Source organism: Lupinus angustifolius, chromosome LG18, assembly GCF_001865875.1.
Source record: "Lupinus angustifolius cultivar Tanjil chromosome LG18, LupAngTanjil_v1.0, whole genome shotgun sequence".
In the NCBI taxonomy this organism is placed as follows: domain Eukaryota; kingdom Viridiplantae; phylum Streptophyta; class Magnoliopsida; order Fabales; family Fabaceae; genus Lupinus; species Lupinus angustifolius.
In genome coordinates this window covers 7,635,924-7,658,432 of record NC_032026.1, presented here as the reverse complement: position 1 = coordinate 7,658,432, position 22,509 = coordinate 7,635,924, and the positions used below count along the sequence as shown (strand labels likewise).

Below are 22,509 nucleotides of genomic sequence, written 5' to 3'. Positions count from 1 at the left end.
ATTATTAAGGAAGAAGATGATGATACACAAAATGCCATCATTTTAAAAGCTGTGGGAGCAATTCTAAATGATACACAAAATATTCATTTTAGAGGGTAAAATGTGGATTAGATGCTGTTGTTTTGAGAAGAAAGTGATAGTTAATAATATATAAAGAAACTAATTGACGAAATAATAAACATAAAAACATAAACAAATGCGAGGCAATGAAGTGAATAATATATTAAAAAAACCAAATAAAAAAAGAAAGTTGAGCCACTAAAATAGAAACAAAAACACACAAACCATTCAGGCATGAAATAGAGACAAACTACATCGTGTCTCAAACTTTGAGGTTCAAACAGTATCAGAAAAAATGAGCGTGATTCGAAGAGTCCCTTCTATACTCACAGGATTAGTCAACAACAACAACAACAGAACCATATGCTTCAAATCTTCTGAACCTTCAATCTCATCATCAACATTATCTTCTTCTCTTACTCATGGAATTCATGTGTTTCATTGCCCTGTAAGTCTATCCCCTTTTTCATTCCATTTTCCTTTCTTTTTAACCTTTCAAAACCTTGTAATGGAATTGTTAGTTTTTTGTTGAATCATATTAGGATGTTGTTGGGATTGTTGCCAAATTATCGGAATGTATTGCATCTAAAGGTGGAAACATTCTCTCCGCTGATGTTTTTGTTCCCCAAAATAAACATGTCTTCTATTCTAGAAGGTACTTGTCTCCTTATTTTTTTCTTTCTATGCTTCGTTAGCGCACTTATCAATCTTATCTTTGTTAATTAATTATGATTTTCAAGCAACGATTAGGGCTGAGCAGTGACGGACTCAGGAATTTTAGAACTGGGCGAGGGATGTGGAATTTTAGAACAGTAAATTTAGTACTGGACACTCATTGTTTTAAATTGTTTTAAATTGCGGACCGGGATGTGGCTTCAATATTACGGTGACTACCACAACCTCATCACACTACAATTGCAGTGTGACACCAAAATGCAGCCACATTAGACTGCATTTGGACCCTATCATGCCGCATCGGACTGCATCAAATTCAAAAAGATTCTTTTAATGACAAAAATTCACATTGCAATGACTGTAATCCACATTGCAAAGATCTCAATGACTGCATTATCATTAACCGCTATCGTGACGTCAATAGTGACTGCAACCCCGGAATTTAAAACATTGGACACCACTCACCTTTGAGCTAGCTATCAGAGTGAGATAGAAGAAATTGTAGGGAACTTTTTAAGACCATAGCCATTGTGGACAGTTCTTAACAAGTACTGGTCTAAGATGAATGGATACACCAAAATGGTTGAGGTACACAAGTACTGGTCTATGATACACTGTTACTTCGAAATGATCGAGATACGGGTATGTACCTGGTACTGTCATGTTGTACATGTACTCTAATTTTCAGAAATATTGTCATACCTGTATTGGTACTCATGCAAGGTGTCTATGCTACTTAGGCACTGATGATACTATGCATGCTTTATCATGCACTGACGTCCAGTTTGTCTCACTGTCATTGCTTGGGATTCATCTTATAATCACACACCAAGGTCCAACTAGTCACCTATTAGAAAGGGTAGATGAAAACAACGAGTGAAATTGAATTAACCTGGTGCTCTATATTGCAGTGATTTTGTTTTTGATCCTGTTAAATGGCCACGCGTTCAAATGGAAGAGGATTTCCTAAAGCTTTCCGAAACATTCAATGCAATGAGATCTGTTGTAAGGGTGCCATCTTTAGATCCTAAATATAAGATAGCTGTTCTGGCCTCAAAGCAGGTGTGCATTGTTATCATTCTTGTGATGTTTTCATGTATATATATATATATATAGATTATATCTATGCTGAATCTTTCTGTGTTTTGCTGCAGGACCATTGTCTTGTTGATTTGTTACATGGATGGCAGGATGGAAGATTCCCAGTGGATATTAGTTGTGTAATTAGGTGACATTTCAGAAATAACACAACTAAGTTAGTTTATGTCTCATTTACTAATTTACTTCTTTATAATTTACAAATGTCTTATATGATGCATTCTGCAGTAACCATTATAGAGCTACAAACACCCACGTGATTCGCTTTCTTGAAAGGCATGGTATTCCTTATCATTATCTAGACACAACCAAAGAAAATAAAAGAGAAGGCGAGATATTGGACCTGGTTCAGAATACGGATTTCTTAGTACTTGCGAGGTATATGCAGGTAAGTAACTATTTGATTGGTTTTATTGTTGAAATTTGGATGCTTTTTGGAAGAACTGGCTCTTATATACCTCTACAAGTAATCAATGTCTGAGAATAATTTATAACTTTCTCTTGTATATCCATGCTAATAGTTGATAGTATTGAACTAATGATACATACAACATTGATTTATTTGTACAGATATTGTCTGGAAACTTTTTAAGGACTTATGGGAATGATGTAATTAACATTCACCATGGCCTGTTGCCATCATTCAAGGGTGGTAGTCCATCTAAACAGGTTGGTGTTCCGGCACTTTCACAGATTACACTGTTGCCACATGCAACCATTTGAATGTGCTCTTTTGTGATTCCTTTCTTCACTTGTATGCATATTTAAATTAATGTGCTATATTATTTTGGCAGGCCTTTGATGCAGGTGTTAAATTAATAGGTGCAACAAGTCATTTTGTGACTGAAGAACTTGATTCTGGACCTATAATTGAACAAATGGTGAAAATAAACTTTTCATGTGTTTCTCTTTTTCATACATTTAGTTACTTTGTTTATAAACTATAATAATATCAATATGTGAATGGTAATGCTGATATGAATTAGGTATAGGTGATGGTAGACATTATCTTGTTTGACTTTCTGATATATGAGACCTTATTCCAGAGTCACCTAGAATTGCAAGGGCAGTTAAGATAGGGCAAGAAAATGTAGGAACAATTGGGTTGATATATGTGCCAGTTGGTCTTGCATATTTAGTCTCCTTTAGAACCTTTTTTGTTATGCCTAAGCTTTGTCATGATTATTTTAGAGGGTATTTGTTGGAAAAGAACATTTTGTGCTAGCTAAATTGCATGGCTTGATGCTTTTTTACGGTTGATTACCTCATAGCTGTCTTTACTCAAATTTTGGTGTTTTATTGTTCTAAAATAAAGGACAAATACATTTACACTATTAGGAACATAGCTGCATTAGGACACATCCCATTGACAAAATAGAAATAGATACTGCTGCAAAAGAATCTGTTGAAGGGGAAGTTTTACCGCACGATTATAAGACCTGCAATATTATATGGGATTGAATGTTTGGCATTAAAGAGAGAATAAAATCCTAGTAGAGATGAAAATGTTGTGTTGGATGAGTGGACATACTAGACAAGATGAGATTAGAAATGGATGCATCAAGCAGAAAGTTGGAGTAGCTCCTATTGTAGAAAAGATGGTAGAATAGCGCCTTAGTGGTTCGGACATGTGAGAAGAGACCGATAGAAGCCCTAGTGGATCAAATGTAGGTTAGTTCAATTCTTAAAGGAAGAGGAAGGCCAAGAAAAACCATAGGAAAAACAATGAGGAAAGATGTAGAGATCAATGGTTTGTTGTTCTCTAAGTGGTTAAGTAATCTGTTTACCTGAATGCACCCTTTGTTGTATACTATTCACTGTTACATTTTGCTGTGTCCTTCCCTCCTGGGTTCTATTGATCATTGCTTATTACATTTAGTAAATTAAGCATGCATAAATTTTTACTTGGTTGATATATCCTACACTTAGTGAACAGCCTCAAGGTATAGCTCCACACTGTTTATCTGAAGGTAAGATGGTTGAATTTCATTGCAGGTTGAGAGAGTTTCCCACAGAGATAACTTGCAGAGCTTTGTGCAGAAATCAGAGAATCTTGAGAAACAATGTCTTTCAAATGCTATCAGATCTTATTGCGAGCTTAGAGTATTACCTTATGAAGAAAAGAAGACTGTTGTATTTTGATAGGAAACAACTAATATATTGCACCAATATGGGGTGCTTCTGTATTTGCATTCAATCATTTATTTGGAAAATTCACATAATGTCCCCACTTTAGTTGCAAAAAAATGTGCATAATAAGGATGACTAAACTTCATTCATTTTAGTGTAATATTTATGTTCTGTCAATGTAAAGATTTATATAGTTCATTCATTTGAATTATTTTTTCGAAGAGTCAATCACAATTCAATATGAATGGTGAATGATGTTTCTAGTGTATAAAACTTATACACTGTCATTACATACGTTCTTTTCTCCATTCATTTTGTCCTCAACACATTGACCATGGCCTCATTTACTGTTGGCATTACAGTAGGAGAAGACAACTGCTTCTCCCATAGCACTGTGGCACCAAACCGAGGTTATACGAATAAAAAATAAATAGGCTCAAAATACCTATAATTTAACTCAAACTTTTTATGGAATAAGAATGGCTCAATGAGTCATATAGGCGGTTCAAGTTAAATTCGAACATGAATGCTGGAAATCTGATTAATATATATGTACAATGCATGAGTCATCACCCAACAGGTGTTGGTTTAGTGATATAAGATTTTATTAGATCTCTAGGATAACCTAAAGGTTATAAGTTCGATTTTTGGAGTGACATATGTTGGGAGGGATAACTAACAAATGTGAAGAAATATTTTGGTAATACCAAAAAAATAATCTATTTAAGTTATCTTAAAAATCTTAATTTTGAAAATGCTAATTTTTAAAATCACTACTAATAGGCATAATCAAAAGTGTTAAAAGTATACTGCTGGAAATGTTACAACATTTATTTTGTTGCATCTTGAATGTGAGAGATTTTTAAAATGTAAATAACAAGTGATGATAAACATTAATTATTAAAAGGTATGTTAAAGTAATTGTATGTGTGTTGGAATTTGGTTTGTTGAAAGTCATTGGTGAGAACTTTTTAAGTGTGAAATCTAAAAAATTCTTAAGTCCCATATAGAACAATTTTGAAAAAATAACTTCCAAGTCCCACATTGGAGAGATGAATAACTTGGAAAAAATCTCATGTTATAAATAAAGGTATTTTCCCCTAATTATAATCACCCCAAGTTGAATATGCTTTCATTTAATTTTTTTATCCCTCATATTTTTCACCGACGCATTTCCGGCAAACATATCCCATTTCTTTCTGTGGCACTAAGAATTGGCGCCAAATTGTGGGAATTTTGAGAACTGACACTGGTAGTCGTTATTAAAGGAAAAAAATTTAGCACAGGTAGCCCTATTGTGAAAATTTTGAGGTAGCCCTATTGTGAAAATTTTGAGAATTGGCACTAGTAGCTATATTGTGGGAATTTCGAGAATTGACACTAGTAAGCATGTTTTGGTGGGTGTATTTACTGCTTGCACATTTTGGGCAGTGCCACGAAACGTCTTAAAGAGAGTGATTTGGTCGTGACTCAACCGATAAGTATTATTTCGTGCCATTTAGAATTGTTGCAAACTACGGTAACAACAATTTTAAGAAGTTTCTACTGTAATGACATTCGTAGGTTTTGCTGCAGGACCATTGTCTTGTTGATTTGTTACATGGATGGCAGGATGGAAGATTCCCAGTGGATATTAGTTGTGTAATTAGGTGACATTTCAGAAATAACACAACTAAGTTAGTTTATGTCTCATTTACTAATTTACTTCTTTATAATTTACAAATGTCTTATATGATGCATTCTGCAGTAACCATTATAGAGCTACAAACACCCACGTGATTCGCTTTCTTGAAAGGCATGGTATTCCTTATCATTATCTAGACACAACCAAAGAAAATAAAAGAGAAGGCGAGATATTGGACCTGGTTCAGAATACGGATTTCTTAGTACTTGCGAGGTATATGCAGGTAAGTAACTATTTGATTGGTTTTATTGTTGAAATTTGGATGCTTTTTGGAAGAACTGGCTCTTATATACCTCTACAAGTAATCAATGTCTGAGAATAATTTATAACTTTCTCTTGTATATCCATGCTAATAGTTGATAGTATTGAACTAATGATACATACAACATTGATTTATTTGTACAGATATTGTCTGGAAACTTTTTAAGGACTTATGGGAATGATGTAATTAACATTCACCATGGCCTGTTGCCATCATTCAAGGGTGGTAGTCCATCTAAACAGGTTGGTGTTCCGGCACTTTCACAGATTACACTGTTGCCACATGCAACCATTTGAATGTGCTCTTTTGTGATTCCTTTCTTCACTTGTATGCATATTTAAATTAATGTGCTATATTATTTTGGCAGGCCTTTGATGCAGGTGTTAAATTAATAGGTGCAACAAGTCATTTTGTGACTGAAGAACTTGATTCTGGACCTATAATTGAACAAATGGTGAAAATAAACTTTTCATGTGTTTCTCTTTTTCATACATTTAGTTACTTTGTTTATAAACTATAATAATATCAATATGTGAATGGTAATGCTGATATGAATTAGGTATAGGTGATGGTAGACATTATCTTGTTTGACTTTCTGATATATGAGACCTTATTCCAGAGTCACCTAGAATTGCAAGGGCAGTTAAGATAGGGCAAGAAAATGTAGGAACAATTGGGTTGATATATGTGCCAGTTGGTCTTGCATATTTAGTCTCCTTTAGAACCTTTTTTGTTATGCCTAAGCTTTGTCATGATTATTTTAGAGGGTATTTGTTGGAAAAGAACATTTTGTGCTAGCTAAATTGCATGGCTTGATGCTTTTTTACGGTTGATTACCTCATAGCTGTCTTTACTCAAATTTTGGTGTTTTATTGTTCTAAAATAAAGGACAAATACATTTACACTATTAGGAACATAGCTGCATTAGGACACATCCCATTGACAAAATAGAAATAGATACTGCTGCAAAAGAATCTGTTGAAGGGGAAGTTTTACCGCACGATTATAAGACCTGCAATATTATATGGGATTGAATGTTTGGCATTAAAGAGAGAATAAAATCCTAGTAGAGATGAAAATGTTGTGTTGGATGAGTGGACATACTAGACAAGATGAGATTAGAAATGGATGCATCAAGCAGAAAGTTGGAGTAGCTCCTATTGTAGAAAAGATGGTAGAATAGCGCCTTAGTGGTTCGGACATGTGAGAAGAGACCGATAGAAGCCCTAGTGGATCAAATGTAGGTTAGTTCAATTCTTAAAGGAAGAGGAAGGCCAAGAAAAACCATAGGAAAAACAATGAGGAAAGATGTAGAGATCAATGGTTTGTTGTTCTCTAAGTGGTTAAGTAATCTGTTTACCTGAATGCACCCTTTGTTGTATACTATTCACTGTTACATTTTGCTGTGTCCTTCCCTCCTGGGTTCTATTGATCATTGCTTATTACATTTAGTAAATTAAGCATGCATAAATTTTTACTTGGTTGATATATCCTACACTTAGTGAACAGCCTCAAGGTATAGCTCCACACTGTTTATCTGAAGGTAAGATGGTTGAATTTCATTGCAGGTTGAGAGAGTTTCCCACAGAGATAACTTGCAGAGCTTTGTGCAGAAATCAGAGAATCTTGAGAAACAATGTCTTTCAAATGCTATCAGATCTTATTGCGAGCTTAGAGTATTACCTTATGAAGAAAAGAAGACTGTTGTATTTTGATAGGAAACAACTAATATATTGCACCAATATGGGGTGCTTCTGTATTTGCATTCAATCATTTATTTGGAAAATTCACATAATGTCCCCACTTTAGTTGCAAAAAAATGTGCATAATAAGGATGACTAAACTTCATTCATTTTAGTGTAATATTTATGTTCTGTCAATGTAAAGATTTATATAGTTCATTCATTTGAATTATTTTTTCGAAGAGTCAATCACAATTCAATATGAATGGTGAATGATGTTTCTAGTGTATAAAACTTATACACTGTCATTACATACGTTCTTTTCTCCATTCATTTTGTCCTCAACACATTGACCATGGCCTCATTTACTGTTGGCATTACAGTAGGAGAAGACAACTGCTTCTCCCATAGCACTGTGGCACCAAACCGAGGTTATACGAATAAAAAATAAATAGGCTCAAAATACCTATAATTTAACTCAAACTTTTTATGGAATAAGAATGGCTCAATGAGTCATATAGGCGGTTCAAGTTAAATTCGAACATGAATGCTGGAAATCTGATTAATATATATGTACAATGCATGAGTCATCACCCAACAGGTGTTGGTTTAGTGATATAAGATTTTATTAGATCTCTAGGATAACCTAAAGGTTATAAGTTCGATTTTTGGAGTGACATATGTTGGGAGGGATAACTAACAAATGTGAAGAAATATTTTGGTAATACCAAAAAAATAATCTATTTAAGTTATCTTAAAAATCTTAATTTTGAAAATGCTAATTTTTAAAATCACTACTAATAGGCATAATCAAAAGTGTTAAAAGTATACTGCTGGAAATGTTACAACATTTATTTTGTTGCATCTTGAATGTGAGAGATTTTTAAAATGTAAATAACAAGTGATGATAAACATTAATTATTAAAAGGTATGTTAAAGTAATTGTATGTGTGTTGGAATTTGGTTTGTTGAAAGTCATTGGTGAGAACTTTTTAAGTGTGAAATCTAAAAAATTCTTAAGTCCCATATAGAACAATTTTGAAAAAATAACTTCCAAGTCCCACATTGGAGAGATGAATAACTTGGAAAAAATCTCATGTTATAAATAAAGGTATTTTCCCCTAATTATAATCACCCCAAGTTGAATATGCTTTCATTTAATTTTTTTATCCCTCATATTTTTCACCGACGCATTTCCGGCAAACATATCCCATTTCTTTCTGTGGCACTAAGAATTGGCGCCAAATTGTGGGAATTTTGAGAACTGACACTGGTAGTCGTTATTAAAGGAAAAAAATTTAGCACAGGTAGCCCTATTGTGAAAATTTTGAGGTAGCCCTATTGTGAAAATTTTGAGAATTGGCACTAGTAGCTATATTGTGGGAATTTCGAGAATTGACACTAGTAAGCATGTTTTGGTGGGTGTATTTACTGCTTGCACATTTTGGGCAGTGCCACGAAACGTCTTAAAGAGAGTGATTTGGTCGTGACTCAACCGATAAGTATTATTTCGTGCCATTTAGAATTGTTGCAAACTACGGTAACAACAATTTTAAGAAGTTTCTACTGTAATGACATTCGTAGATAATATTACTAAACTGAATAACTTTGATATGAACAAACTGTTTCGGTTTGATGGGACAAATTTCAAACAGTGGCAACATAAGATAGAATTTTGCCTCATTATGAGAAAAGTTGCCCATATTCTAAAAATCGGTATCCCAGTATTGTTGGAAAAAGCTGAAAAAGAGAAAAATGATAAACTAATTATTAAAATAGCTATGTGGAATTAAAATAATTACTTGTGTAAAAATTTCATTATGAATGGGTTGTCTCATGATCTCTGTGATTACTGTAGTCCATACAAGTGTGCTAAATTAATTTGATATGAACTTGAAAAAAAATATAATACTGAGGAAGCTGAGACTAAAAAGATACATAAAATTGTTCATGAAATCATTTCTAATGGTATGCCCCTAGAGAGTTAAACTTACATAGTCTATGAATGTGTATTCATTTGGTATATTGTAAACAACAAGACATACATGTTTTATAATCTTAACGCAAAATTGATCATTGAGTCTAAACGATGTTGATTTCAATGTAAAATAAAATTCCCTTTTAAATTGAGGAATAGTGGGGCATATGAACTAGTCATATACCTGTGGTTAGAGATAATGATAAAAAAATGAAAAGTTTGAAATAAAATCTAGAAGAAGTAAGAGAGCAACAACTGCTAGAGACCTAATTATATGGTCTATATATTGGAGGAGAATCCATCAGCTCTGCAAGAAGTTTTGACTTCTTTGGATGTTCATAAATGATGAGATGAACTATCTAGAGTTTAACAAGAAGCACACTATTTTAGCTCAATCAACTATGTAAGTTGAGATGATAGCACTAACACCAGCTAATGAAGAAGCAAGTTGACTGAGAAGCTTGCTTGTAGAGATTCCCCTATTGGAAAAACTGATATCAGTTGTGTTGATCCATTGTGCTAGTATCACAACTATTGTAAAAATTGAGAATCGCTTTTATAACAGTAAGAAATGACAAATTCGTCGTAAGCACAACATCATTAAAAAGTTACTCTCTACTTGAGTTGTTAGAGTGGATCACGTGCGCACTGAGAATAACTTAGTAGATCCTTTGATGAAAGGACTAGCTAGAGAGAAAGTTCATATTACTTCTAAGAATACGAGACTATTGCTCTTAGAACGAGGATCACTCATGATTGTAACTCAACCTAACTGATTGGAGATTCCAAGAAATAGGTTCAATGAATAATAACAAATTGTGAAGTGATATGAGAATGAACATGCTATAAAATTATGAGAAGCATGATTTCTGCAGCATATGTAAGGATGAGTTAAACTCTTAATGAGATCTTTACTCCAATTGGAGTGGAGTACCTAGGCTACAAGAATACTCTTGATAGACTCACCTATGTGAATGTGGAAGTGGGGACCACTTCCTATGTAATTTAAGAGCATAAATTTCTAGAGCGTTCACTATACTGGGATAAACGTGCATGACAAAGCACAGGCTTTACAGAATACACCTTTGAAAATGTTGTGTGGTTAGATATCGGAGATAGAGTTCAAGACTATGAGTCACTCTAGTAAAATCTAGATCTTACTCATTATACAAATGTTCAAGTCGCATGACACATTTGTTTATGCACAATCTTATTGAGACCACACAAATTCTTATAAATTGTTTTTTAATTTCAAGTGGGGGATTGTTGGAACTTGGTTTGTTGAAAGCCATTAGTGAGAACTTTTAGGTGTGAAATCTAAAAAACTCTCAAGTCTCACATAGAAGAGTTTTGAAAAAAACAACTCTCAAGTCCCACATTAGAGATATGAATAACTTGGAAAAAATCTCATGTAAATAAAGGCATTATTCCCTCATTATAACTCGCCCCAAGTTGAATGCGCTTTTGTTCAACTTTTTCTTGGTCCCTCATATATCCCCCTTTCTTTCCATGACACTAAGAATTGACACAGACAACCAAATTGTAGGAATTTCGAGAACTGATACTGATAGTCAATATTGAGGGAAAAGAATTGGAACAAGTAGCCATATTGTGAGAATTTCGAGAATTGGCACTAACTGTCATATTGTGGGAATTTCGAGAATTGACACTAGTAGCCATATTGTTGGAATTTCGAGATTTGGCACTAGTAGGCATATTATGGTGGGTGTATTCGAGATTGGTTTTTACAGTGTAGTAAAAATTCGATAATAGAGATCTGAGCTATTTTATCATGTGGATGACGTGGTTGATAGTCTGTTTGCACATTTTGGGCAGTGCCACGAAACATCTTAAAGAGAGCGACATGGTCATGACTCAGCCAATAAGTTATTTCTTGTCATTTAGAATTGTTTCAAGCTACGGTAACAACGAGGTGGATACAAGCTAAGTTGAAGGAGAATGAAACATAGTAAGATTATGGTCGGGATCACAACTATTTTGATTTAGAATCTCATAAGTCCATGTATTAGATTGAGACTAGGGTAGAGATAAAGAATCATGTGCTGAGTTAGGCTTTGAGATAAATGTTGACAATATTTATCTAGATGTTGGAAATTGTGATCTTATTTGAGACGATAAGTGGAGCATCCTTATGGTGTATTTGTAGTGTCAGAGAGAAGGACGTCAATTGCTAGTAGATGCAATGAGCATACAAGCGCTAACTGACTTAGATGTAGGGTGTAACATATGTATTAACTTAGATGTAGCGTGTAACACATTCATTGACTTAGATGTAGGGTTTAACACAAACATTTGTAGAGATGCAAAATGTGAGATGAAAATTGACTTGGATGCAAGAGGTGTGATACATGCATTGATTAATACATTCATTGATGGACGATGTGTATTATTGTATACTCCTTAAAGTGGAGTAGGATAGTTCTTTTAAACTATGATTATCAGAGTAGACAATGCTAGTAGTGATTAATACCGGAAATGAGTCGAACCATGTTGAACTAGAGCTCATCTTGGTTCATTCGATAAGGATTTGTTAGGCTCGAAACTTAACTCGAGTTCAAAAGAAATTGTGAATTGATTTGGTTCGACTCATCAACTCGAATTAATTTGGTTCGACTCATCAACTCCAGTTAATTTGGTTTAATAAGAGATTGTGAATTGTTTAGGTATATATATACACATATATAATTGAGCTAGCTCATGAACCTAACAAGTCAACCTATATTTGGTTCAAGTTTGACTCATTTATTCATCGAACTTAATTTTTAGGTCAAATTCAACTCGTTTGATTCATGAACCAAGTTTATCAAACTAAATAACGAGTCAAGTTTCAAACAAATGTCAAGTTGGTTTAGTTCATTGCCAATTCTAGTAGCGTTGAGGCTTTCCAAGGAAACTTTATGGTTCAGTTGGGTTGAGTAGTGAATATATTGATTATTGGTGAACTTTGGTATATAGGTTCTACGATATTGAAAAACTACCTAAAATAGAGAGCTAGGTAGTATTTTTCGTTGGATTATGGTATGAGAAGTCGTACTACATGTTTAGAAAGATGAGCTCTCGGGAACACCAGTGCTCATAAAGGCTTGTGATGAAGGGGAGCATGTTCTTACGAGGAAGAGTTGTTAGAAAGTTAGATATTGAGCATGGTAGAGCCAAATATTTGCTAAGGTGATGACTATTATGTAGGTTTCCTAAGGAGCGACACATTCGTCTATTTTAATCAAAACAAAGATTGTTGAGAATATTAGAAATATATTATTATATGAAGTTTCACATTGCTTAGTATTAGAATAGAGGAGATAAACCAATGTTATATATTGGGATCAAGTTCCATGTTATAATGTGCACTAATTATAAGTACCAATTAGAAACACCTCATGAGTCTTGGCCAATAAGTGTAACATAGCTTGTAATCTTTATCCTCTAATAATATATTAGTAGTCGCTCAACACTCTTGAGGATGTAAGCACAATTAGATGACTTTCTTTAACAAATTCTCCTGTCTTCATCTATTCTATTTATTTTATGCATTTTATTTGATTGTTTGTGGTCAACACTACACCATTATTGCTTCCACTGCACCAACAATTGTTAGATATATGCAAGTGTGAAGTTTCATATTGTATATCAAGGGATGAGTGAGAGAGTTTATAAGTGGGAAAAACCCGTAGAACTATTACCTTAACGTTTTGGTTCAAAATATGTTGTCTTACTTGTGACTATCCACTCTTCTCATCCTCCACTAACAATGGGATTCCCCATTATGGGGGTTCAACAATAATAGTGATGCTAATATAATCAACCATTTCATACCCTTTAGGTTCAAAGTACGTAGAAGGGGTAAGCAAGATATAACCCTATCCGCTCATCTAGTTTACCCAATCATGATTCGGCCCATCGAGTCTAGGACTAGGTTTAGGTTAAAAAATCAAACCTGCCTAATATTTAAGACCTAGTAAGGGACAAATATGACCTGACCCTTCTCATGGTCACTCATTTCTCATGATTGTATGTGTCTATTCAATTGGTACAGAGTAATGATATCTCTTTGACCCAAAGTATCATTGTTTCCTAATTTTTCATCATATATACATATATGTAAATGATTAATAAAAATTCTACATATATCTCATTTTATATGTTAAATTACATATACATAATAATATAAGATATTGAGACGACTATCTGAAAAAAGTATGCATTATATTTAATCAAATATAGGGTCGTGTTGAGGTTTAAAAGCTTACTCAATCAATATTTGAAATCGAGTAACCTTCGAGTTTAAGGTTGAGTTTAGATTCAAAGAAATAACTCGATCAATATTTACGGTCAAGTAAATGATAAGCTTTATCCGACTTAAGCTTACCCCTAGTATGAAGAGATAGTTCTAGCTTAATTGGGATAACAATCAAGCTAAAGTTCTAAAAATTATTTATGTTGCCATTGGAACTATTGCTGTGAATTTTGAAATGAAAAAATATCTAACCTAATAGATAGATAGAAAGAGAGACAAGAGTAATATTTGTGATGCTATAAAATATGTCCCAAATTTAGATGAGAAAACTTGTTAAATGGTGGCTGAATTTCTTTACACCACAACAAAGAATGACTTTTTTTGAACATATCATCCGAAGAACAGTCGTCTTGGTTAAACTTCAAATTAGAATATTAATATTTTGATAGAAACTTATCTTGAATTTATAAACTATATTTTTTGGTTGTAGTTTGTTAAAGTATTTTGGTTGAGTTCCTACAGTTCATCAAATTTTATAAAGTCTTAAGAATATATAGCCTATCAAAAAAAGTCTTAGAATATTGATTATAACAATATTTCATAATCCAATCTTAAAAATCACGATATTCCAACGTAGTCTTTTATTTTTTTAAGCAAAAACATTATTTTAAAGAGTCTAATATCTATGTACCAAAAGTTTAAAGATTCATATACAATCAGTGTATCATCTACTATTCATTTGCATTACGTATATTTAAATATAAATAATGAATAATATATTAGCGATATATAAAACTATTAGACTATCAATAGATATATTTTTCCTTATATTTTAAAACATCAATCCAATACATCATTTGTAACATGTATTACTATGTAATTTTATACATGTCACATTAAATATTATTAAATCAAACTTTAATACTCTCATAATATCTTAGAATTCATCATATACACAAGCACTATATATGTTGGTGCTAATTAATACTAAAAAATTCCATACAATGATGTGTTGCTTCAAGAGTGTTGACTTGGTGAAGTAGAGTTTCTATCTCATCAACCCATTCTTGCTTGTGGAGTTTACTCATGCACTTGAACTCTACAAGACCTTGTGCTGTTTTGAGGCCAAAGTAGAACTCCTCTGAACCTTCCCTTTCTTTTCTGTATGGCCATGTACCATCTTTATCACACACTCCATAAACCACACCTAGTACAATATGTATTACAATTGTTAGAAGTAGAAGATATTCGTAAAATATCTCATCACTCATGCTTTAAATCGTGGTGATGGTTACGTTCCATTTATTGTAATTGTGGAAAACTGCAACAATTTTTTTTGTTAATGTTACTACAATTAAGATCATAATATCATTGCAAAGACCTAAGACGGTAATAGTACCACTACAATTATGATTGTAGAATTCAATTTTAAATAGTTATAATATTTTACTACATCTTTTTCTATTAAAGATACTTTACTACATCTTGAAATTGATTTCCATCAATTAAATTATTTTAGATAATTATATGAGTTTAATATCTATGTATTATCAGTGTAAGATTTATACATAGTCAATATATCATCTACCATTCATATATGTTATTTTTCTTTAAAAATCAATTATAATTATATATAAATGATGAATGACACATTAACCATATTAAAAACTCCTTATAATGTTGATACACCCATTTTTTCCTCTCATTATATTAGGATCAATGTTGTTATGCTATATAGTTATTATAGGAATTTATTTGCATTTAGTCATTGTTCTATAAATATTAAGAGAAAAAGATATATATACTAATACTATACTGATTGTATGAGTTTTATTTACTGATAATATATGAGTTTTATATATTGTCAGTGCATTATTCACTATTCATATATTTTCTTACAATTTATTCTTAAAAAAAGTAATACAAATAAATAGTGAATTATATATTGACTTGTATAAATATTTAGGATGAGAATAAATTTTAAACTCAAATATTAAATAGGAACAAACTATTATACTTCAATTAAAAATTAGCAAATTGGTAATTGATATTTGGACAAAAGTGAGTGAGTAGCTAAGGGCTTGTTTATGAGTTGGATTTTGGAGGGAAAAGAAGGGAAAGAGAATGTTTGAGAGTCATCTCACAAGTGTATTTTATGCTCTCAAACCTTCTTTTTCCCTTCATTCCCCTCCAAAATTCAACTCCCAAGCAAACCCCAAAAATCATGTTGTACCTAAGTGCCAAGCTAAGAAGACCCCTTCTCATGGACAAAAGGAGGGTAATGTCTATTTTTCCGTTCATAAACTCAAACTTCATATATTTAAATATCGAAAAGGCTTACATCTATTCTTTTTAGAGAAGGCTCCTCCTATGTGCATGCTTTTGATCTTAACTTTGACCTGAACACAAAAGAAAATTGAAAATTTCATTTGAGTATACTCCTTAATCTCTGTAAATAAACCACATCACATTATTAATTAATTACACACTTGACATTTCTTGTTGATGTAAACAGAAACATGCTTCCATCTTAATACACCTGAAAAGTAAAGCACCTTTAGAAATAATGATAGTCAAACTCAATGCAGTGAACTCCTATTTATAGATCATACCCCATAGTTTATGTTCTCTTTCATTTAAATATATCTAATTCTTTAAAATTAAAAGAGAAAAAAAATATATATGCACTGACAACATGTGAATTTTATATATTGTCAATATATCATTGAGTATTGATGTTTAATCATCATTAACTATTCAAAAAAAAATACAAATGAATAGTGAATGATATTATAATAATTTTACCTTTTCGTGTGAGCTGCAGCAAATCTCCTTCACATGGAGGATGGTGTTGCCACACCTGACCCTCAAAAGCAGGAAGCCAATGAGTTTGTGTTATTCCCTTATCATAGGGACTTATAGTTGCATTCCTCTTTGATTCTTTTGGCAATCTTGATCTTAGAGCTGCTTCTCCTCTCAAAGCTGATTTTGCATGAAAACAATTATGTGCTCATAAATGATAGCTATTTTTAAGAACATAGCTCATCAGATAAGATAAAAATCTACTTAAAGTTAATAATGAAGGAGTTAGCATAAAATTGCTGGCTTTGACTTAGCTAATAATGATTGAGTTAGCATTCTACTATATGCTCAACTCCTCAAGTTAGGGAGCTAAATTATTTCTATCCTTATCAATTTTCTATAAGTTAGGGAGTCTTACACAACAAGTAAAATTATTGCTTAGTGATCATGATATTATGGATTTAAATCCGAAAAGAGTCTCTCTGCTTGTGCGATAAGGCTGCATGTATCTATCCTCTCCAACCCCGCTAAGTCGGAGCCTTGTGTACTAGGCCGCCCAGTTTTCAATAAGATTTCTTGCCAAACATTTACCTGTAGCAGCTGCAGCAGTAAGAGTCATTAGATCACCAGGGGTATGAATATCAACTGCAGATTTTACACTACTGGCTACAAGGTCATGTTCAGCACCAGCTACTTCAGCCATTTCAATGCAATAAGATGCCAAGAGTTGTGTGGCTGAAGCTAGAGCCAAGTTCAACTTTGTATCACAAGAGCTACTAGAATAGTCCTCTGATGATGATGCCACAGAAGCCAAGGCTGAAGCTAGTCCTGCAATGGACACAGCAGAATGCACACTAGCATTTTCTAAACGTGTCCTATCTTTTTTCTTCACTGTCATGTTTGTGTTTCCATGCTGTTTCTGATGAAACCATTTTCCAATTGTACTCATTTTTCGAGGATTAGTGTAAGGTATGATTTTGCCTGTCTGCAAAAGAGGAGTACAGAACTTAGAACAAGCAAAAACAAAACAACTATAATAATGTAACAAGTATATCAATGATGGGATAACAGATGATGTTACTTTGAAGTTTCTTATCTATTCTGGAAATGCATACTTAGAAGAATGAGCAATAAAACTAAATATATACCATGTGATGATCAAATAACAGAACTCAAACAAATATTACACATCTATAAGAAATACAACAATTTACATACAGATACATTATAGAATTGGAGTATTAGTGTGCAGAAAATGAAGTGGAATCAAATGGTTGGGCAGATGTGAGGTGATGTGTATATAAGTGCATGTGCTCAGATATAGAGATCAACATGAAATTTTCAAATAGAGATCTGTTGCCCCAAATTTTGTCTCGCACTAATGAAAAAGAAGCAAAAACAACAATAATAATTAATGTTTAAATTTTTTAATTGACATTACATGTTTTTATTGACGCGAGACAATATTTCGGACAACATATCTTTGTTCAGTAATTTTCCGGACATTTTTAGCTACATGTCTAAAATAAGAAACACCATTCACAATGTTAGAATATAGGTAAACATAAAATGAATTAGGATCAAATGGTAAAAATTGTGACAATGTGCATAAGGGAAATCATATGTATATAAGTAGTAGTTCTCAGATAAGTCATTAGTAATAATCATTCAGATTCTATGAACATTTCTGATAGGAAGGGGAAGTAGAATGAGAATGGCTTACAACTAGTTGAGGTGCCAAAATAGCTTCTTGCAACATGTGTGGATTATTCTGATCCAAACTTAGCTTTTGTTTTTCTGAAAGAGCCTTTGAAATTTCTGAAGCAGAGATACTCCATGATCTTGATAAGAACTCTATAGGTTCATGTGGTGTTGGTGGTTGAGGTATGGCTGGTAATGATGAAACAAGATTGAGTTCATTTTCCTTAACATTCTCTAACTCAAGCCCATGCCATGAACCAAATTTCCAAGGTAAAAATAAATCACCTTCCATCTTGGTTTCTATCAATTTGTCCTTAAACAAATGTTCAATGCTCAAAGTATATGCTTTTGTAGAGTAGCTGTTACATTATAGGCACGCAACACAGGACCCAAAAAGCAAAAAAGAAGAAAGATTAGTTCTTCTATGGTTATATTATTTCAATATTTGAAACATAACATTAAGGAGACACATTGCTTACACCTTATACAAGCATATTCATTTCAACTTTAGCTATAATATATTACAATAAGGATAATATATTGTCTCACAAAGTGTGACAGTGTCAGCACCACAACTCTGCCATAATTTTATTTTATTTTTTTATCAATAAACAACATCTGTAGTCACCTTTTTAATTATTAATTTTTAAATTAATTGAGGAATCAAGAAATGTGGTATAAATGATTGTGACATACTTTGTCAAACAATAGATGTTATTTATCAGAATATATAATCAAACAAATTGATAACACAATATGATGGATGAATTAATATTTGTTGTTTTTGCATAAAGTGTCATCCTTCATATATCACTTCTTGTAAATTAGTAAAAAATAATATTTGAAATTATTTAACCAATCAAAAGAAATAATACATGAAATAACATATATCTTGAGTCTGTATAATAGCAGTAATGTAATATCATAGGTATATAATAATAACAATCAAGCTTTTATCTTAGTAGGTGGGATCCACTACATGAATTGAACAACAATGTCATAATGCTCTATTATATCAAAATATTGATCTCTAAATCTTTCTTAATCATTTTACATGTAGTTTTTATTGGTTTCATTTTTTCCTCTAAGAATTTGACTAGTCTCCATTTCATCTACTTTAATTAAAGGCCTTATACCTGTCTCCTCTGGTATTATATTACTTGTGATCATTTCAGGTACACAAGCGGAAAAAACAAAGACAACAGTTTGGTGTGACATGAAATACATGTTCATAAGTTGCTTATGGAGTTCCAATTACTGTTTCTACAGAACGACAACAGATAAGTACCACCACTAAATTACATATATCCATAGCAAACTGTGCCTAATTTTCCAAAATCTCAATTAAATTGATAATCTAAAAGAAGAAATATAATAATGACTTCCAACACAAACTTCACCAAATTAATGTCTCTACAAACTTCTAAGTTATAATATTTAATTTTAAAAGAAAAGAAAACCAACAGAAAGTAGAGAATGAAACCTGCTTTACAGAACTTGCAGCCACAACAGAAGAAGCTTTTGACTGAGTTGCATGCTTTACGACCAACTTCAGACCAAAATATATAATAGAGTTTAGAAGCAAAATAGATTACAGGAACACTGAACTAAATCTTGTGCTTTGAACCACCATGAATTCAGGTTGGACTATTAAAGAATCATAGACAATCCGGTATTTAGGAAGCTCATAAGAACATAGCATATATACTATAAAATTAAGGAAACATAGTCCTGTATAACCGGGTGTTAGTTCTTTGTTATAAACTTATAATGTACAGATATTTTAATATACTTCTCGGATCACATGCCCCAAAAAATTTTCATAGATATCTTAAATTTATCACATTTCATTGAATAATATAAAAAATTTATTTTTTGTTTTTATAATTTTTCACTTTTTTATTTATTTTCACTATAACACAAATGAAACACAAAGATTAGGACAGATCATATCCATTTATTCTTCTAGCCATTCAGATCGGATAGTCTGACACTTGATTATGAAGTATAGAAAATATTTTTTTAAATAAATAAATTATAAATCCCACATTTTGATAGATGCGACTCATAATGTTTTTCCAATAGCTTATTTAGGTAGACACTCTAACTAACATACAAATGCATATTAAGAGAGAGAAAGTGAAAAACATAAAACACAATCAGTCAAATAGATGAGAGAAATGTAATATTCAATTTATCAACTGAAATTGTAAAGAAAAAAGACAAAATATTTGTATTGCCAAAAAGAAATGCATCTGTCTAATAATGATAAGTATTAAACTAGATTGACCTATCAAAAAATGAATGATTTCTAATATGAATTTTATTTTATATTTAATAATCTCTAAAACATATACTCCTATACTCCTTATTTCAAATTTCATAATAATATATTTTAATATGTTTTATACATTTTACCTTTTTATCTTATAATTTATAAGTGTAATATTTATATATTATCAATATAAAGACTTATATATGATTATCATATAATCCAATAATAGATAATATAATAACAGTGTATATATTATTGTATATGATTAACTTATATATTTTCAAACATAATTTCTATTTCAAACTATTCTCATATCGGCATGCGTGTTTTATAGGTTTCTTGGACTCATGCATTGCACTGTTATCAAAGATAGCAACATATTTTGTTTGATAGTATTATTCTAACATTATGGTCATAAATCAGAGGAGAGGAATAATATTTAGAAATGTCATTTTAGAATGTATGGCAAGAACTTTCGGTATTTGGAAATTGGTATAAAGTTAGTGCATGGATAGACCAATCAACGTGCATGGACCTTAGACTGAACGGCGTAGGGGGTGTTTTGATATTGACTTATTGTCCATTACTCATGCCTATCTCTTTCTGAAAGTAACAATTGCAATTCATGATATTTTATTTGTGGTGTCCTTAATTCATAATGAAAGACTAAATCTTTTGAGACCTACTCAGGTGATTATATCCCTCAACAACTTCAACATCATTATAAATTACTTTTTAAGTTTTAACTAAAGTGTTTGTATCGATAAAAGTTATAATTTTTCTTAATTTTTTAAAATAGTATAAGATTACAATTTTTTTAAGATTTTTTATTAATTAATATTTATTGAGAGAAAAAATAGCAAAAGTTTTAATAGGGACAAAGAGAAAAATAGTAATAAATTTACATAGAAAATATAATGTTTCTTATAAAAATGATAACATAAATAATTTTCTAGATAATCTCTTTTAATGAGTTAAAGGGTATACAAATTTAACATTTTGGTAGACAATAGTCAATAGGTATAAAAAACTATTTATTTATAATGAATTAAATTTAAACCGTTAAGGATAAAGCACAATGCGGAAGCACATGATTGAATCAATTGAGAATAAAAGAGAAGCAAGTAAAGGATAAAGAAAATAACACACAAGATTTAACGTGGAAAAACCCCTCAGTGTGAGAGGAAAAAAACCACGGGCGATCAAGAGCAAAATTCCACTATGTAAAAAAGAAGAGTACAAGAAATCCTCTTATAATGATGAGGACAAATGGCAATATTTTTAATTGAGAACAAAAGAGAAGCAAGTAAAGGATAAAGAAAATAACACACAAGATTTAACGTGGAAAAACCCCTCAGTGTGAGAGGAAAAAAACCACGGGCGATCAAGAGCAAAATTCCACTATGTAAAAAAGAAGAGTACAAGAAATCCTCTTATAATGATGAGGACAAATGACAATATTTTTTCTCACAAATACTCTCTCAAATGGAACAAGAATTCTCACCAAGAATGCACTCACAATATATGTGTAAATGAAAGAGATGTTGTGTGTTGTGAAGATGATTTTGAAGCTCTCTATATGTGTCCTTTTATAGGCAAGCAAAGTCTTGGTATCTTGGATTCCAAGCATTGGATGCTTGGAAACAAAGCCATAAAAGTGACATAAAATGCCCTTAAAGAGAGCCATAAAATTGTCATAAAATTCTTTTAAGGCATAGTAATGAGAGGCATCTAACAATCTCCACCTTGGCTCGAATTTGATAAGTTGCTCATCGCCAAATAATGCCCCGAAGGGCACTCAAGTGCTGTAGAGACCAACCAAGTCCAAGCAAAGTTGGAACTTGGTATTCGGAAGTGGCTTGGTAAGTATATCTGCTGGATTCTCTGATGTGTGAATCTTTTCCACC

The 22,509-nt window shown here is 32.1% G+C and overlaps 3 protein-coding genes across 4 annotated transcripts; 2 read left to right on the top strand and 1 right to left on the bottom strand.

Moving 5' to 3' along the window:
• LOC109332247 (formyltetrahydrofolate deformylase 1, mitochondrial-like) lies at positions 275-4,115 on the top strand. The gene is made up of 8 exons (XM_019567161.1): positions 275-508; positions 603-715; positions 1,647-1,797; positions 1,890-1,963; positions 2,062-2,221; positions 2,404-2,502; positions 2,628-2,714; positions 3,829-4,115. Exons 1-8 carry the CDS (start codon positions 356-358, stop codon positions 3,973-3,975), a joined length of 984 nt encoding a protein of 327 aa, XP_019422706.1. The 5' UTR covers positions 275-355; the 3' UTR covers positions 3,976-4,115.
• On the top strand, positions 4,298-7,764 carry LOC109332508 (formyltetrahydrofolate deformylase 1, mitochondrial-like). Its single transcript, XM_019567493.1, has 6 exons — positions 4,298-4,324; positions 5,527-5,612; positions 5,711-5,870; positions 6,053-6,151; positions 6,277-6,363; positions 7,478-7,764. The coding sequence occupies exons 1-6, from the start codon at positions 4,298-4,300 to the stop codon at positions 7,622-7,624; spliced, it is 606 nt and encodes a 201-aa protein (XP_019423038.1). The 3' UTR covers positions 7,625-7,764.
• On the bottom strand, positions 14,660-20,089 carry LOC109332231 (VAN3-binding protein-like). Of its 2 annotated transcripts, XM_019567143.1 has the most exons (8): positions 19,811-20,089; positions 18,613-18,686; positions 18,350-18,516; positions 17,218-17,611; positions 16,630-16,806; positions 16,314-16,363; positions 16,166-16,223; positions 14,660-15,031 (listed from the first exon to the last, which is right to left on the bottom strand). In XM_019567143.1, the coding sequence occupies exons 2-8, from the start codon at positions 18,617-18,619 to the stop codon at positions 14,802-14,804; spliced, it is 1,083 nt and encodes a 360-aa protein (XP_019422688.1). In that variant the 5' UTR covers positions 18,620-18,686; positions 19,811-20,089; the 3' UTR covers positions 14,660-14,801. The 2 variants fall into 2 exon arrangements, with proteins under 2 accessions (XP_019422688.1, XP_019422687.1); XM_019567142.1 differs by having other exon boundaries at positions 18,350-18,686.